Source organism: Hemicordylus capensis, chromosome 14 (genome assembly GCF_027244095.1).
Source record: "Hemicordylus capensis ecotype Gifberg chromosome 14, rHemCap1.1.pri, whole genome shotgun sequence".
Lineage (NCBI taxonomy): Eukaryota > Metazoa > Chordata > Lepidosauria > Squamata > Cordylidae > Hemicordylus > Hemicordylus capensis.
Genome location: NC_069670.1, coordinates 17088509 through 17105814, shown reverse-complemented (window position 1 = coordinate 17105814; position 17306 = coordinate 17088509). Strand labels below are relative to the sequence as shown.

Here is a 17306-nt window from a genome sequence, read left to right as displayed (position 1 = left end):
TCCCTATTCCCACTGCCCCCATCTTGTGGGGGTCGGTTCTGAAAGGAGGCTGTCCTTGCCCCTCCTCTAGCCAAGGAGAGCCCACGACGGCGGAAGGCCAGCGGTCCTGCTGTCAAACAGCTCTCGCCATCCTGCCTGGCTGGGAAATCCGACCGCCCACAAGTCAGGCCAGATCTCGCAAACTGGTTCCAAGCCACAGGGCCAGGTGGGGGCAGGCTGGGGTGTGGCGGGTGGGCGGCAGCCTCAACTTTCTGATCCGGGACCTTCCGCACCGATCCGGGACCTTCCGCACCTCATGGGATGCAGGTCAAACAGGGGCGGCTGCAGCTCAGCCAGTTCTATGGCCGTGATCCCCAGCGCCCAGATATCGCACAGGTGGTTGTAGCCCCCCTTCTTCTCCACAGCGGCCACCTCCGGAGCCATCCTGGGAGAGAGAGAGAAAGAGACTATGAACTCGGGGGGCGGGGGCAAGGAAAACCAAGCAGGACGGGTAGATCCTCAGCTCGGCCTCGCCCTCCCCAAAAGGCCACCTCGCCTTCCTTTTCTGCTGAAATCTGCTTTCTCCGTATCTGTTTCAGCTCAGGCACCCGCTCTGGATTGAGGCCAGCCTGAGCTGCAGGAAGGCCCAGGGCTCTGGGCTCCTGCCTAACCCCTCACAGCCAGCATCCAGCCGCTGCCTTGCTAGACCCGAGAAGGCCAATTATCCCACCCACAATGGGTGGGGAAGGGAGCCAAAGGCGAAAGAGCATGTTACCAGTAAGGGGTTCCAATGAAGGAGTTCCGTTTCGCCACCGACGCCGTCAGTTCTGCAGAGACCCCGAAGTCGGCTGGGGAGAGAAGGGGGCAATTTTTCGGAAAGAGGCTGTTGGCACACTGTATCCTACAAGTGTCTGTATGCCCAGGTACGTTTCCAGGGGGAGTGAGATGGTCTGGGTGTTCATTCTAGAAGTCCAACCCAGGGGCCGGCCTCTTTGGAAATGGAGAGGGCAGGCTGCAATTCAGCCCCAAAGCAGCCGACACGTTTCATAAGCGAACAAATCCTGCCCTTACGATGCACAAGTCAGGGCTGGTGGCAGCAGAGAGAACTGGGGGGAATATAAAATTGTACACACACAGGTGCGGCTTTCTAGTAGCAGCCAGAAGAGCGGGACAGAAGGCGTTTTGAGTGGGCATTTTAAAAAGGGAAATCGTACAGAACAAAACGGGGGGTGGGGTGAACTGCTGGAATGAAGGGAGACGCCCCCGTCACAGTCCTGGTAGGGGGCCCCTTCTCCGCTCTTAATCTTCCAAATCTGGGTAGTGAAGCTGCTCCGAAATTAGCCAGCAGAGGCTGTGCGCAGGGTGGTCCAGAAGGACCAGGGGGAACGTGCAAATACATACATTTAATTAGGCAGAGAAAAGGAACTGACCGAGTTTCACGTCGCCGTTGGCGGTAAGCAAGATGTTGGCCCCCTGAAATAGAAAATAGGCAGGATTTTATTTATTGATTTGATGTATATACCGCCCTTCCAAAAATGGCTCAGGGCTCAGAATCACTCTGCAGGAAAGAGGCACAGGGTGCAAAAAGGGGAAAGAGCAGCGAGATCTTTTTATAAAAGCCAGTGGCGGGGGGGAAGAACCGTTCCTCCCGCTCACCCTGTCTCCTTCCTCTGTGGTTTACAGAATTAGCCTCACAGGCGATTTCAAAGAGACAGATCGGGCTGACGCAAGTTGTACAAGGGGGTGTCTCACCTTGATGTCCCGGTGCATTTTCCCTTGGGTGTGCAGATGGTGAAGACCCTGGAAAAGGAGACCAACAAGAGAGGCGTGACCACGGTGGTTTTTAGCCAGGGAGTGCAGCGTCCGGTGTCGAGAGACGCAGCGCATAATTAGCTTATGGAATTCTCTGCCACAGGATGCAGTGATGGCCACTAGCTTGATGGCTTTAAAAGGGGCTAAGACAAAGTCGTAATAGACAGGCCTATCAATGGCTACTAGTCTGAGGGCTAATACAGGCAATTTTCAACCTCAGAGGCAAAATTTATTTTTATTTTATTTATTTTTACATTTATATCCCGCTCTTCCTCCAAGGAGCCCAGAGTGGTGTACCACATACTTGAGTTTCTCTTTCACAACAACCCTGTGAAGTAGGTTAGGCTGAGAGAGAAGTGACTGGCCCAGAGTCACCCAGCTAGCTTCATGGCTGAATCGGGATTTGAACTCGGGTCTCCCCGGTCCTAGTCCAGCACTCTAACCACTACACCACATTGGCTCTCAATGCCAGTTGCAAGGGAGCAAAAGCAGGAGAGAGGACAAGCCCTCACCCCCTGCCTGTGGGCTTCTCGGAGGCATCTGGTGGGCCACTACGAAACAGGATGCTGGACTAGATGGGCCCTCTTGGGGCTGACCCAACAGGGCTGCTCTTATGAGACAGAAAACCATCCGATCAACTTTAATGGCTGAACCTGGATTAGAATCCGAGTCCCAAAGCAGCTTTCTCTGTTCACCACCACCCTGGCTCTTGGATGCATCCCCTTAACTATTCATTAGTCAAATTTGTTATTTTCGCCTTTCTGAAAATTCAGAAGCAGCTAAACAGGATTTAAGCAGGTTTTGGAGCCTTGGGTTCCAAGATGCTGGAGGACTACAACTCCCATCATCCCCAGTCACAACGGGGAAGGCCCCCAACAAGAACCTAGGAACCTATGCTGACGCCTTGTACCAGGTCATCTAGCCCATGTTGTCTGCTCCAACTGGCAGCAGCTCTTCGGGGTTTCAGACAGAGAAAGGATATCCCCCTGTCCTCTGTGGGATGCTGCCAGGGACTAGACCTCGACCCAGTGATCCTTCGAACAGGGATTCCCAGATGTGCTTGACTACAACTCCCAGAATCCTTTTGCTTGGGGATTCTGGGAGTTGTAGTCCACAACATCTGGGAATCCCTCTTAGAGGGAACACTGCCTGGAACCTTCTACACGGCACACACATGCTCTGTCATGGAGCAACAGCCTTATTCTTAAAAATGCACACCTAAAAGGCTGCCTTTTACTGAGACCAACCCTTGGTCCATCTAGCTCAGGACTGTCTACTCTGACCGGCAGCAGCTCTCCAAGGTTTCAGGCAGGAGTCTCTCCCAGGCCTAGCTGGAGATGCTGCCAGGGATTGAACCTGGGGCCTGCAAGCAGATGCTCGTCCACTGAGTGACGGCCCCATCACCTAAGGGGAATATCTTGCAGCAGACAGAGCTCATGTGTAGCCTCCCATCCATGTGCAAACCAAGGCAAGCCCTGTTTAGCAAAGGGGACATTCATTCTTGGTCCTGCAAGACCAGCCTGCTGGAGAGAGATCAATCTAGCTGCTTCTTCTTCTTCTTCTTCTTCCTCTTCTTCTTCTTCTTCTTTTGGGTGCAAAAACAGTGGTATCCTTTTTACAGGGTGGTGAAATTACTGGTTGAGGAAGGCAGATGTTGCCTGGAAAACCCATTGCACTCAGAAGCTGTTCCTGTTCATTAGGACTATTAAGAAAGGAGGTTTCTCTCTGGGATAACCCTGTGTTTTACTTTCAAGATGATTTGATCCGCACGGCTGGGAGGGGTACGTCCCTTGCTCAACCAACCGAGAGTATATTTACTAAATCCTTGTCCTCCAAATCGGGACACACACTGTTCCCTGTGAGTCCACATTATGTCGTCAGAATCCAAAACCTGACTCCGGTATTTCAAACCAGGATATAATCAGAAATGTGGGGGAAAGGCTCGTCGTCTCTCTCTGCAATTCATTCTGAATAAACTGATAGTTCCCCTAACATGTGAAGTTGCTGTCAATTAATTCTGCAATTGCTCTCTGCAATTAATTCTGAATAAACTGATAGTTCCCCTAACATGTGAAGTTGCTGTCAGGGTAGAGAGCCAATCGCGCGGAAGAGAGCACGAACTGCCCGCTAAGCAGGGTTTGCCTTGGCTTGCATTTGGATGGGTGACGACACATGAGCGATGTTCAATATTCCGCTTAGGGGATGGGGCTCTTCAGTGGAAGTGCATCTGCTCTGCATGCAGGAGGTCCCAGGTCCAATCCTGGCAGCATCTCCAGGTAGGGCTGGGAAAGGCTCCTTCCTGAAGCCTTGGAGAGCTGCTGCCAGTCAGTGTAAACAATCCCGAGTTAGATGGAACCATAGTCTGACTCAGTATAAGGCAGCATCCAGCGTTCCTGTCTGTATATCTGTCCTCCTATGATCATATTAGTGCTTTCATAAGCCTAAATCCCTAGACCAGGGGTGGCCCACTGGAGGCTCTCCAGTTGCTGCTGGACAACAACTCCCATCATCCCCTGCCACAAAAACCTGTCAAGTGTCATGACTCTCCCAGCACCGGCCGCCCCAGAGAGTTGCATTGAGTGAAAATATGTGGGGAAATCCTACGTGAGAGGAGAGCTGGTCTTGTGGTAGCAAGCATGTCCCCTTAGCTAAGCAGGGTCCACCCTGGTTGCATATGAATGGGAGACTAGAAGTGTGAGTACTGGAAGATATTCTCTTTGGGGGATGGGGCCGCTCTGGGAAGAGAATCTAGGTTCCAAGTTCCCTCCCTGGCAGCATCTCCAAGATAGGGCTGAGAGAGATTCCTGCCTGCAACCTTGGAGAAGCCGCTGCCAGTCTGGGTAGACAATACTGAGCTAGATAGACCAAGGGTCTGACTCAGTATATGGCAGCTTCCTATGTTCCTATGTAAAGAATACTAATAGCTTTCATAGTAGCTCTCCTCACCCAAATTCAAACCCTGGCATCTCCAGGTAGGCCTGGGAAAGACCCCACTGCCTGAAAGTAGCTAAATCACTCCTGAACGAATGAATTATCCTGTGCTGAACGCGGGAGGGAAGTGGAGATGCGTGCTGATTGTCTGTCCCTGTCTCCCCCTTGCTAATGTCCCACACCTCATTCCTACCATTGTATTGTGTTGTTCTCCTGCAAGAAGACAGGAAAAGAACAGAGGGAGAAACGGGAAAACGGATTTCCTCTCCAAGGCGTGGGGAGCCTAGATCAAGCCACAGAATGGTGAGGGAAACGCATCTGTGGCTTCAAACAGGGAAGGGATAAGCACCAGATTCTGCGAGAATCTGACTTAGGACCTGTGTTCTCTCTAAGGCACGCTCACAAGCTTTTTGATGTCCGCTCAGTTAATTTTAGGATCCCGCTCAGGTTGAATCAGGAAGGCCCCACTCTGAATGCACACTGCCTTGATACGGTCTCCCAGAACAAAACGCATTCTGCACACACATGAAAAGAATTAGCAGGAACACTGCCTACGACCCCTCCTCCCTATCCTAGATTTTTTAGGAGTTCGCTGTGGTCACTGAGTGGTGAAGGGGGACAAATCACTCTGCACATGCTCCAAAGTACTCCAAAGGGAGAGGAAAGCTGGTCTTGTGGTAGCAAGCATGACTTGTCCCCTTAGCTAAGCAGGGTCTGCCCTGGTTTGCATATGGATGGGAGACTAGAAGTGTGAGCACTGTAAGATATTCCCCCTTAGGGGATGGAGCCACTCTGGGGAGAGCTGAAGGTTCCAAGTTCCCTCCCTGGCAGCATCTCCAAGATAGGGCTGAGAGAGACTCCTGCCTGCAACCTTGTAGGGGCACCCTGAGATCGGCATCCTGAGATCTGAACAGGAGCGGGGACACCCTGAGATCGGCAACCACGCCCGCACACTCACCTGGAGAGTTTCCCGGCAGACATAAGCAATCTGTTTTTCGGAGAGGGGGCCAGTAGCTGCAGGTAAGAAACAGAAGTGAGGATTCAGCCACACCAGGGGCACTGCTCCCCTTACCCCAATCCTGCAGCAGACACTGCCCTGAACAGAAGCTGCCTTTTATTTATTATTTGTTCATTACATTTTAATACTGCCCTATCCAGAGGCTCTGGGCTCAGCGGCTGCTCAAAAACAGTTTCTCCCACACACCCCGGCAAATTTTCTGATCTTTTCATTTATGCTGCTTCGTGAGAGGTCCCCCAACATTTTCCCCCCTCCTTTTGTATTGCTTTAAAAAATAAATAAATTATTGACATTATTTTATTTATTCTGTTCTATTAGCTGCTGTGACCACCTCTTTAGGAGGGAGAAAGCAGGTGGCAACTTTTAATAAATAAGATAAGAAGAAGAGGAAGGAGAAGAGGAGAAGAGGAGAAAGAAGAAGAGAAAGAAGAAGAGAAAGAAGAAGAAGAGAAAAGATAATAAATAATAAAAATTATTAATATCAACAAACAATAAATAAGTAAATAAACAATAAATTTTCCTATCTCAAGAGAGGGAGCTCAGAGTCAACTAGATGGGATTCAGCGCTAGTCTTCGCTGTGTCTGCGCTTCAATGTTAGGAAAAGCGGCACCTACTGAAACTTCTCCCCATCATTCTACTCTTGAACCAACACAGGAACCTTCCTCAAACAAAGCAAGTTTCCTCTTCCAGACTCCCTCCACCCCTGTGATCGCACACACTCCAACCAGCAAGAAGGGGAAGCAAAATCTTTCACCGAAAAAAAGTGAAGCCACTGAGGCTTATTATGACAAATCAGTCAGCAGAACAGTTTCCTCTTTGGTCAAAGGGTATGGTGACTGATGGAGGCCATCCTATATTCCTACCAGCACCATTGTGGAGGAGGACATACTCCTCCCCAGGTCTCTATGTTCTCCCCACTCCTATAGATATTGAGTCATATATTTCTGCACACTCTTTTTTCCCTTGCAAACCTGCCTTAGGCTGCGGAGTTCTGCACTGCAGACAGCATAGAGGATTGTCGTGCACATTCTAATACAGGCAGAGAGCTCTGCAGGAAACTCAGTCCCACCCTCTGCTCCTTCCTCTATCCCGCAGTGAAGCCTCATCACCCTCTAGGCTGGTTTCACCAGTACAGGGGTAAAACCTGAGGTTCTCCAGATGTTGTTGGACTACAACTCCCAGCATTCCCAGCACAATTGCTCGAGTACTTGTGCAAAGGACGCTCTAACAGAAGATGCTAAACTCTCACTCTCTTTCAAAGAAGAGAAAGGAAAAGGGAGGAGGAAAAATGAGAGTAGCACCTAAGAAGAAAAGAAAGAAGGAAAGCAGCTAGTCCTCATGGTTATTGACAACCTTCATTACCAAAACCCATCTCCAGATGGGCCACTTCCCTTCTTCAGCTCATTTTGAAGCTGGGAGCAAAACCCAGGAATCCTGTGCCCTTCAGCTAAGTCAGCTGGAGAGAGCCCCCAAACCCCAGGCCCCACCAAGTAAGCAGGCAGACCTGGATCTTACCATGGTAGATTTCCTGCAGAGAACCTCCTCCGCAAAATTCCATGCAGATCCACAGACGGTCATTCCTACGTCACAGGAAAACAGGAGATATAATCAGAGTGTCAGATAAAAACTTCAATACTCCTCTGGTAAGGAGGAATGTATTCCTTATCATTCTGATATTTATGAAACACACCGATGCCGTAAACTGGACAACTGGCCAAATGCACAATTTTTAGAGCTTTATTGTTATCCTCAGGGCTGCAGAAATCCACGAGTCTACTAGTCTGTGACGAGTGAAAAATGATGCCCGACGAGTAAAAGAAGTCCTGATGAACAATGTACCAACATAGCCTGACGAGTAAAATATTTTGTCTGGCTGATAAACTGAGCCAACATTTCTTCACTCCGGTTACCCTCATTTCTTTTGCGTGTACATTAACGGGCAAGTTCAGCTGAGGATGGGGTATAAACCGAAGCACACGGGAATCCTCGGTTTCCCTGTTTTGGTCCCCGAGATGAATCCCCGCTCACGGTTTTTGCCACGTCAGGTTAGTCTGGGACTGCCTCTCTTCACAGCTTGTAAAATCATGGTTAAGTCCAGAGAGGGGCCCCCCACCTAGAGTTGCCAGGCCCCCCCGAATTTCGGGTTTCACCTGGATTTTAAGCATCTCACCCAGATTGCTTCGCCCGCCCAGATTCGCCTGGATTTCAGCTTTCATTAAAACAAGAAAAGCTAAGCTCTAGCCCTTGCAGAAGCGGAGTTATGGAGTAAAACGTGCAGTCCCTCTTCGGCTCAAAAATGATTTCCCAGCCATTTGACGTAATATGCAAACCAGGCACCCGAATTTCGAAAGCCAGAATATGGCAACCCTACGCCTCACCTGAGGTAGCTGCCAAAATAGGCCACGACATTAGGGTGACGGCAATCCCTGAGGGTCGTGATTTCTTGCTGAATCGATCCAATGTCGTCCCCTGAGGAGATGGAACGAGAAATCGGTTTTGGTCCCGAATGGCACTCTTTCCCCGGGGGAGAGCTCTCCTTTCAAGCTCCAACATGTCTCTGGTCCTTTGTTCACAAGGCAAATATACACTATATATAAGCTGCAAGAGGCCACAGTCTTTTCTAAGGCCTTTGACCCCGTTGCCAGGTTGTCAAGGTCAGTTTGGAAAGCGGGGACGTGAGACTTCGATAGCCCAAAATCCATGAAGCCGGAATGCGCACAGAGCCCCAAGAGGGTTGGGGACCCGCTTACCTGGATCAAGCTTCACTATCTTAATGGCTGCCGATTCTCCAGACTCGGTGTCACGGGCCTGTAAAGGGAAGCAAGAAGGTAAGAGGTTGGGATAGAGCTATAGCTCAGCACCTATTTCCATGCAGAAGACTCCCGGTTCAATCCAGGGCAGCGCCCCCAGGCAGGCAGGAAAACCCTGAAGAGGAAAACCCTGAAGAGCTGCTGCCAGTCAGTGCTGACAATACTGAGCGAGACGAGGCAATCGTCTGACTTCGCAGAAGGCGGCAGCTTGCTACGTCTGTCAACAGAAGCATCCGGAGCTCAGTGGAAGAGCATTTGCTTCTCTGCAGAAGGCCCTAGCTCCAAATCCTGGCAGGATCTCCAGACAAGATCTCTTTCCAGACAAAAATGGCAGGATCTCCAGGTAGGCCTGAGAAAAGACCCTTGTCTGAAACCCTAAAGAGCCAGTCCACCCCGGGGATAGGTCAAGCAGGTCTATGAAAAATTAGATATAGAATTAAGGAGAGATCCCTTTAGTTATTGCATACAATATGTAAAATGAATTACATGTACAGTGGGTATAGGAAAGAATCACCCCCTTTGATAGACCTTAAATTCTGGTTCCCTTACATCCTGAAATGAAAACACAAAGAAAATTCCCTTCACCAGCTGTACTTATCCAATGCAACCTATAACATCCAACTGAAAAACATCACAATTACAGTCCAGAAAAAGTGTCAGAAACAAAAAACAAGAATTACTGAGATTGAAAAAGGATCACCCCCCCAATGTCAATATTTTGTTGAATCACCTTTTGCTTTAATAACAACCTTGAGTCTGTTGGGATACTTCTCTATCAACCTTGCACATCTAGACAGAGCAATATTTGCCCGCTCCTCCATACAGAACTGTTCAAGTTCGGTCACATTGGATGGTAGGTGTTGGTGGACTGCTATCCTCCCTGGATCCGGTCGGCCCTCCAAACTGGATGGAAGAGCAAGGAGGAAACTGGTAAGAGAGGTTACCAAGAGGCCAATGGCCACTCTGAAGGAGTTAAAGGACTTCATGGCAAAGAGTGGTTGTTCTGTGCATGTGACAACAATTTCACGAGTGCTCCACAGATGTGGCTTGTTCAGGAGGGTCGCAAGGAGAAAGCCACTTCTCAAGAAAGGCCACATTAAAGCTCGTTTGAGCTTTGCCAGAAGGCACCTTGAAGATTCTGATGCCAAATGGAAAAAGGTCTTATGGTCAGATGAGACCAAGATTGAACTATTTGGCCTCAACACCAAACAGTACACCTGGCGTAAATCCAACGCAGCTCACCATCCACAACACACCATACCTACAGTGAAGCATGGAGGTGGCAGCATCCTGTTGTGGGGGTGTTTCTCTGCCTCAGGGACTGGGGCTCTCGTTAGGGTAGAAGGAAAAATGGATGGGGCCAAATACCGTCAGATTCTGGAAGAAAACCTGCTACCCTCTGCCAGACAGTTGAGGATGGGCAGAAGATTCACCTTTCAACATGACAACGATCCGAAGCACACAGCAAAATTGACCACACAGTGGCTGAAGGAGAAAAAAGTGAACGTCCTCATGTGGCCCAGTCAGAGCCCAGACCTAAATCCCATAGGAAATCTGTGGAGAGATTTGAAGATAGCAGTCCACCAACACCTACCATCCAATGTGACCGAACTTGAACAGTTCTGTATGGAGGAGTGGGCAAATATTGCTCCGTCTAGATGTGCAAGGTTGATAGAGAAGTATCCCAACAGACTCAAGGCTGTTATTAAAGCAAAAGGTGGTTCAACAAAATATTGACATTGGGGGGGTGATCCTTTTTCAATCTCAGTAATTTTTTTGTTTTGTTTCTGACACTTTTTCTGGACTGTAATTGTGATGTTTTTCAGTTGGATGTTATAGGTTGCATTGGATAAGTACAGCTGGTGAAGGGAATTTTCTTTGTGTTTTCATTTCAGGATGTAAGGGAACCAGAATTTAAGGTCTATCAAAGGGGGTGATTCTTTCCTATACCCACTGTATGTGTAATTTATAATCATCCTTTATTTTTCTTGAATTTTTAATGACATAATTTATAAAATTATAAATGGGGTGGGGGTCCATTGGTAATATTTGAGCATCGGGGGAGGGGGGTGTCCATGAGGTACAAAAGGGTTAAGAAGTCCTCGTGTGGATGCTAGGTGGTAGCTTCTTAAAAGAGGGTAACTTCCTATGTTCATTAATAGAAGTGTCCATAACTCTATTTATTTTATTTTATTTTTTATGACATTTATATCCCGCTCTTCCTCCAAGGTGTCCAGAGCGGTGTACTACATACTTCAGTTTCTCCTCACAACAACCCTGTGAAGTAGGTGAGGCTGAGAGAGAAGGGACTGGCCCAGAGACACCCAGCAAGTCTCATGGCTGAATGGGGATTTGAACTCGAGTCTCCCTGGGCCTAGTCCAGCACTCTAAACACTAAACCACCCTACTGGTAAAGCACCTGCTTTGCAGGCAGACAGGTACCAGGTTAAACTCCCAGCATGAATTCTCGGTAATGCTGGGAGAGCTGCTGCCAGTCAGTGTAGACGATACTGAGCTAGATGGACCAAGGGTCTGACTCAGTGGGCGGCAGCTTCATCTGTTCAAAGTTTGAAGTAGGGAGAGAAGTCTCCCTCCTGCCCACACAGAAAGATTTGGGGTAGCAGAAAATGTGTTCGCTTGCGTACCACCCTCTTAGTCATGGTCCAGCATCTGGGGTCACTTCCAAAGGTCTCTTTTCTGTGCACTCCAAGTCCAGCTTCATTGCCATATGGGTGTGTGGGTGTGTGTGTGGGCGGAGGGGGGGTGTTGTGTTTGCAGATATGAGCCACGCATGAGTGTGTTGCTCACACCCGTTGCCTGATCTGCTCTGTTTTCCTATGCAAAACCTACAGGAAATTCCCCACCCTGTGTTCCAGGGACCTGTCGTCCCCTTCGCAGTCATGTGGCCAGACTGAGGACTGGCTGGAAACTCACATTGTCCTATTTTTCATACACGGATGCATTTTTGTCTGGAAAAAGAAGACAAACTCAGAAAGGAAAACATCGCCAAGCCTTCGCTCAAAACAGTTCAAAATGAGTTTTCTTAGCCCTAAAATCAACACGGCTAATCAAAAGTGGCACCTGACCCCCCCCCAAAAAAAACCCTTTAAAAGGTGTGGGTGGGAATTAAAGGAGCAAAAGGCAAAAATGTCAGTCCTCTGAAGGCTTAATACGAGCCCGATCTTAGCCGAGCGCCTGTTCCACGTCTCACCGATACACTCTGGAATGGACAAGATGAGCAAGGTGTTCCTGAGCATGGGCTGAGTGCACACGCCTCGCCACTGAGTCATCAGAGCCAGCCTGGGGTTTAAGGAGTTACAGCGGCTCAGAGATCTGGCAGCTTCCGCTGGGGGGGGGGGGGGGAGACTGTCCTGCTGAGCTGTCCCGCTGAGCTCAGCAAAGGTTAGGAAGCTCTTGTAAACACAGGCAGGCAGGCAGGCGGCGGGGAGGGGGGGGGGAGACCAGCCCTGCTCCCCCACCCGCTTGCCATCCTGTCTGACGGTGAAGCAACTTCCTTTCCTCCTGCTTGCTGAGCCTGCTCTGCAGAAAGGGCGTGGCGTGTGGGTCTGTCCCCAAAGCATCTGGTGAAGCAACAGAAGAGGAAAGAAACAGGGCACCCTCTCCCTCACCCAAAGGCCCTGGGAGAATAACTCTGTGCCAAAGCAGACACCATGCCACGCCGGTGGCACAGCCCGCCTGCCCTCCCTCCCTCCCAGAAATGTCTCACACATGGGCCAAACCTGAACCCATCTTCTGAACACGTTTGGAATAAAAGGGGCATTTTAGAGGCCCCCAACTCGCTTCCTGGCTTAGGTTTCAAAAGCCAGCCAGAACTGAGAGAGGTCCCAGCCCAAGCGGTTCTATGGTCCACAGTAGCTGCCGCAGCTGAACAAAGAAGGGGGCCTCAGGATCTGTTGAAACGCTGCAGGGGATGTTGCAAATCTCGGATCACACGTGGTCGCAACGCCGCAACGAGCTTCCAGGGGGCACGGATGCATCTCTCACACTTTGCTTCAGAGTGGCATCCATTACAACAGGCGTTTTCCACCTCGGGTCCCCAGATGTTGCCGGACTACAACTCCCATCATCCACAGCGCTGTGGATGATGGGGGTTGTAGTCCAGTGCCATCTGGGGACCCAAGATTCAGAACCCCTGCCTTCCAGAGATTGCTGCCGTGACAGGAAACCATCAGCTTGTCTGTGCTGCCACCCCTGCCCTGGATTTCCCCTTTCATCTGACTCTAGAGTCGACCTCAGAGTTGTGGCTCTCCAGAAATCCGCCCTGGGACACATCTTAACGAAACCATGACCTCCGTGCACGTGCAAACTGCCTCACAGCTGGAGTTCCATATTAGGGGCCCCAAAAACCTAAGAGCGTAGAACGCTGCCTTAAACGGAATCAGACCCTTGGTCCATCTAGCTCAGGATTATCTACACTGACTGGCAGCAGCTCTCTAAGGTTTCACACAGGGCTCTTTCTCAGCCCTACCTGGAGATGCTGCCAGGGATCGAACCTTGGACCTTCTGCCTGCAAAGCAGACGGAGCTACCACCTCATCGCCTTCCGAGCACCCCAACACTGGTTAAACTCCCCAGTTCCAACCCCCTAGGCCCTACCAGCCCATCTCTAAAACACCATCTGGGGGTCCTGGGCACAGACCACCCCCCACAACACCGGCACCCTGAGTGACACCCAGCCTAGGCCGATGCGAACAATCATGTTATTCTCATCATCATTCCTGTTTTAATCATAAAACAGCATTGATTTCTGGAGAGATTTTATCTTAAAGATAATCCCCGGAGGAGAGGTCCAGGCTGCCCGAGGAACCCAGGAGCCCTAGCTCCGAATCCACCTGCTCGAACCTCGAGAATCTCAGGAAATGCCCCACCGGTCCGAACAATGCTCATTCCAGCGGGGAGCATCCGGGACGAGAAGCAGGAGGCTCCATCAAGCCAGCTGCTTGGGTTTGGCCGAGGGAGGGACGCTTTTCTCCAGAGCCCCAGAGAAGACGATCAAGAGATTCCCTGGTCATGTATGAATGCAGCTACAGGGGAAGCGTCGGCAAGGAAGACGGGCCCAGCCAGAGAGAGGCGAGATGACCTGCAGGGACCCCAGAGAACAAGCTTTGCACGTTTAAAAGCTGAGCACCATAAGTAGGGTCAGGAAGGAATGCCTCTCCCCAAGTCAAAATTATCTAGCTCATTCTAAAGGGGGCGGAGAATTTTTCATCGTTTTGCATTATTATTATTCTTTCTTGCCATCTGCTGCAGCACGCGGCTTTGCCCACTCCCTTGAGTCATCGGCAGCTCTCTGGCCTGTATGCCCCTTGCTGCTCTCCGCCTAGGTCAGGCATCCCCAAACTGCAGCCCTCCAGATGTTGCTGAACTACAACTCCCAGCATCCCGAGCCACAATTTTTTGTGGCTGGGTATACTGGGAGTTGTAGTTCAGCAACATCTGGAGGGCCACAGTTTGGGGATGCCTGGCCTAGGTCATGCTGCCATCTGGGCTGGCTAAACTGGATGCACAGGATAGTCCTGACTCTCAGGCAAGGGGGTCAGGCAAGATGGCCTTTGGGGTTCCCAGTGATAGGAAAGTCACCCCTCCAAGATATTAAAGACAGAATTTTGTGGAGTACCCAGATCAAGTTAGAAGCAATCAGCACCACACCTAAGGAACTTGGGAAGCTGCTTCCTACTGAGTCAGACTCTTGATCCATCTAGTTCAGGATTGTCTACACTGACTGACAGCAACTCTCCAAGGTTTCAGGCAGGAGTCTTCCCCAGCCCTACCTGGAGATGCTGCCAGGGATCGAACCTGGGACCTTCTGCAGGCAAAGCAGATGCTCTACTGAGCTACACCCACCCCCTCCACAGTTTCCACACAACAATAACCACACAGAACAAGAGTGTCAGCCATTTTCCTGGATTGTATGGGATGGTGCAGAATCAACTAAATACGCTTTACAAGCCTTGGTTCTTTTCCTCCGCATAGGGCACAACCGCAAGGACATACGGAGAGGCGGACGCGCCAAGAGGCCTGAGGACTAGTCACTTGTGTGGACTTAGGAGACCACTTTAAAGTGCTCTACAGGGCGGCTGGTACCATATGGTGAGTAAATGGGGTAATGGTCAACATCCTCCCTTTCCCCAGATTTGCAGTGGTGAATGCCACCTAGTTTCTCTGGTGAACTGCTGAACTCACTCGCACGTGCATGGATCGTTGCGCACGGACACACCGCCCACCCAATTATAGCTGCCATATGCAGCCATTTAAAGGGGCATCGACACGGCAGCTGCATCACTGGCACCGGCCCAAAATCTTAAACATTTTTCTATGCTATATTTGGGTGTCCCCCACCTCCCACATCACCATGCACTGTATGGACACAGAGCATGAATAAGGACAACTGCATAAATGGCTGGGGGAAGCCCCACCAGTAGGGGGTGTGTGTGTGTGTGTGTGTGTGTGTGTGTGCTGCCACCCTCAAAACTGTTCCAGCCTCCCTGCCCTGAATATCCAGCTTTCCTTTTAAAAAAAAAAAATGAATGAATGCAAGATTCTAGTCCTTCCAGAAGTACAAGGCAAAAGCTGTAGGCAGAATTCTACCCAACTGTTTGGCCAGGAGCAAGCTTGCTCCCACCTCCTTCTATTCTGGCCAATTACAGCAAAGGCCCTGGGATGATTGACAAAGGCCTTGGAACTTGCAACTGCAGGCGCAGATGAGAGCGAAGGGACCCTTTCTCGGTGCAGCCAATCAATATGCAGAGAAGATCTCAAAGCTGGGTCCCCAGATGATGTTGGGACTACAGCTCCCATCAGCCCCAGCTCTGAGAACCTTTGACATGTGACCGAAGAGGACCCTGCATATCGACTGGGGCCCCCCCACACCAGCAGAATACCTGTGCAGCTCTGGACAGACGCAGACCCTAGAAAAGGCCTGTGTTTATCACATTCAGGACCCTCTAGCTGTAGAGCACCTCTCTAAGCAGGGGAACCCGGAAGCCAGAGCTGAGGCACCCAGGAGACAGCAAGCAAATATGGCAGCGTCCCCTCTAACAGGGATCCCCAGATGTTGTTGACTACAACTCCCATCATCCCCAAGCCGGAGTAATTACAACTGAGGATTCTGGTGGTTGTAGTCAACAACATCTGGGGATCCCTGTTAAGAGGGGACGCCGGTCCGAGGCATCCAGGAGACACAGCAGAGGCACCCAAATACGAGTGAGATAGCAAGCAAATAAAATGTCAGTAAATCGCAACGTCTGTCAGTTCCGAGGAGATGCCAGCTTATCCAACATCGCTCTCTAGGCCCAAAAGCTTCTACACACCCCGTCATCCCGGTTCTGATGCCATAACAGGAAAGTATTGCCCCTGCTAACTGGGCAGAGAGGCACCTTTTTAACGTGGTGATTCTCTTTATTGAGCAGGGGGAGAGCAACTGGCCCTCTCCACCCCCAGCACACCATCCCTCCAGTGGCTGTTGCTGGTGTCTCTCTAGCATTTCTTTTTAGATTGTGAGCCCTTTGGGGACAGGGATCCATCTTATTTATTTATTATTTCTCTATGTAAACCGCTTTGGAAACTTTTGTTGAAAAACGGTATATAAATATTTGTTGTCGTATTCCTGAGCACCTTTGCCATCTTCTCAATCTAACCATGAACCTCCTTCCCTCCAAGGACAGCAGGCTTTCCAGCGGCCAAACCTGCTCTCTTGCTCCCAAGGACAGGAGGGCCCCTCTTGCCACCTGATCCAATATTTATACAACTGCTCCAAAACACAAGGCTCCTTCCACGACGGCAGCCCAAGATCAATCTGGAGTTTTCATGGCGCGGCACCAGCTTCTGCCGGCCTGTTCTGTGCCAAGTTCTGGCATCTATTTCGAGACGTCGTCGTCGTAGTAAGCCAAGAGGACTGCAAAAGGCCGAAATCAAAGTACAGAAGCACCACTGGGGGAAAGTGGAGGGGGGAATCAAGTGCCCCCTTTGGGGCACATCCAAGGACCGGCTCCAAAGAGATTGGCCCAGAGACCCCCCCTGATCCTTGCTTCCTGGCACATACTCACCCCTCCTGGTTCCTCCGAAGGTCCCCGGTTGTGGCGGGTATCTTTCCTGGGCATCCTTGGGCCCAAAGAACCTCAGCTGTCCCGTCTTGACTCCCCCTCTCTCTAGCCCCCAGTCCGAGGAGATCCCTACCAATGCTCCGGTGGTCTGCTTCGCGGTTCATCCACTCCACTCCTCCCGCAGCAGGGTTCCGCCTTCCCCATTTCCCTGGAGGGCTTCCTGGGCTGCAGCAACCGCGGGCGCATCATCCCCAGAAGTTTCTCCCTCCAGGGCTCTCCAAGCTGCTCAGCGCAGGGAAAGGACCCAGGAGTGCGGGAACCCCAAACCCGCCCGCCCCCACGCACTACCATCACGGGGTGCCCCCCCGATCTGCACGACCCCCCGGCCGGGATCCCAGCTCCCCACACCCCGGCCCGACCCGCGCGCGCCAGGCGGGCGCCCCTCCAACTCCGGCTGTGCGCCCTGGGCGCGCCATCCGCTACGCGCACCTTGTAGACGTCGCCGTAGGTGCCCGAGCCGATGCGTTGGACCAGCTCGTAGCGGAGCCGCGGGTCCTGCAAGGAGACGTCCCGCAGGGCGCTCATGGTCCCTCCTCCCCAGCCGCCGACCGAGGAGGGAGGACGGCGCAGCCAGCCCGGGCCAGCGGCGTCGGCAGCAACAGCGGCGTCGGCAGCCGGGGCGGGGAATGCGGC

At 51.1% G+C, this 17306-nt stretch overlaps 1 protein-coding gene across 4 annotated transcripts in view; it reads right to left on the bottom strand.

The window, feature by feature from the left end:
* Positions 1-17306, bottom strand: part of MAP4K2 (mitogen-activated protein kinase kinase kinase kinase 2) — a 35759-nt gene extending 18453 nt beyond the window's left edge. Inside the window, exons 1-9 of one of the 4 annotated variants that reach the window (XR_008312284.1) lie at positions 17103-17306; positions 8492-8549; positions 8120-8210; positions 7257-7321; positions 5681-5736; positions 1732-1779; positions 1410-1452; positions 755-827; positions 293-424 (exon numbers count right to left, since the gene is read on the bottom strand). Coding sequence is in view for 3 of the 4 variants with exons in the window: in XM_053278494.1 (XP_053134469.1) it covers positions 293-424; positions 755-827; positions 1410-1452; positions 1732-1779; positions 5681-5736; positions 7257-7321; positions 8120-8210; positions 8492-8549; positions 17103-17198 (662 nt within the window). In the remaining variant the exon portion in view is untranslated. Of the gene's footprint in view, positions 1-292; positions 425-754; positions 828-1409; positions 1453-1731; positions 1780-5680; positions 5737-7256; positions 7322-8119; positions 8211-8491; positions 8550-16616; positions 16919-17102 lie in introns of those variants that run through there. The other 3 variants (XM_053278494.1, XM_053278495.1, XM_053278496.1) reach the window with 3 other exon arrangements.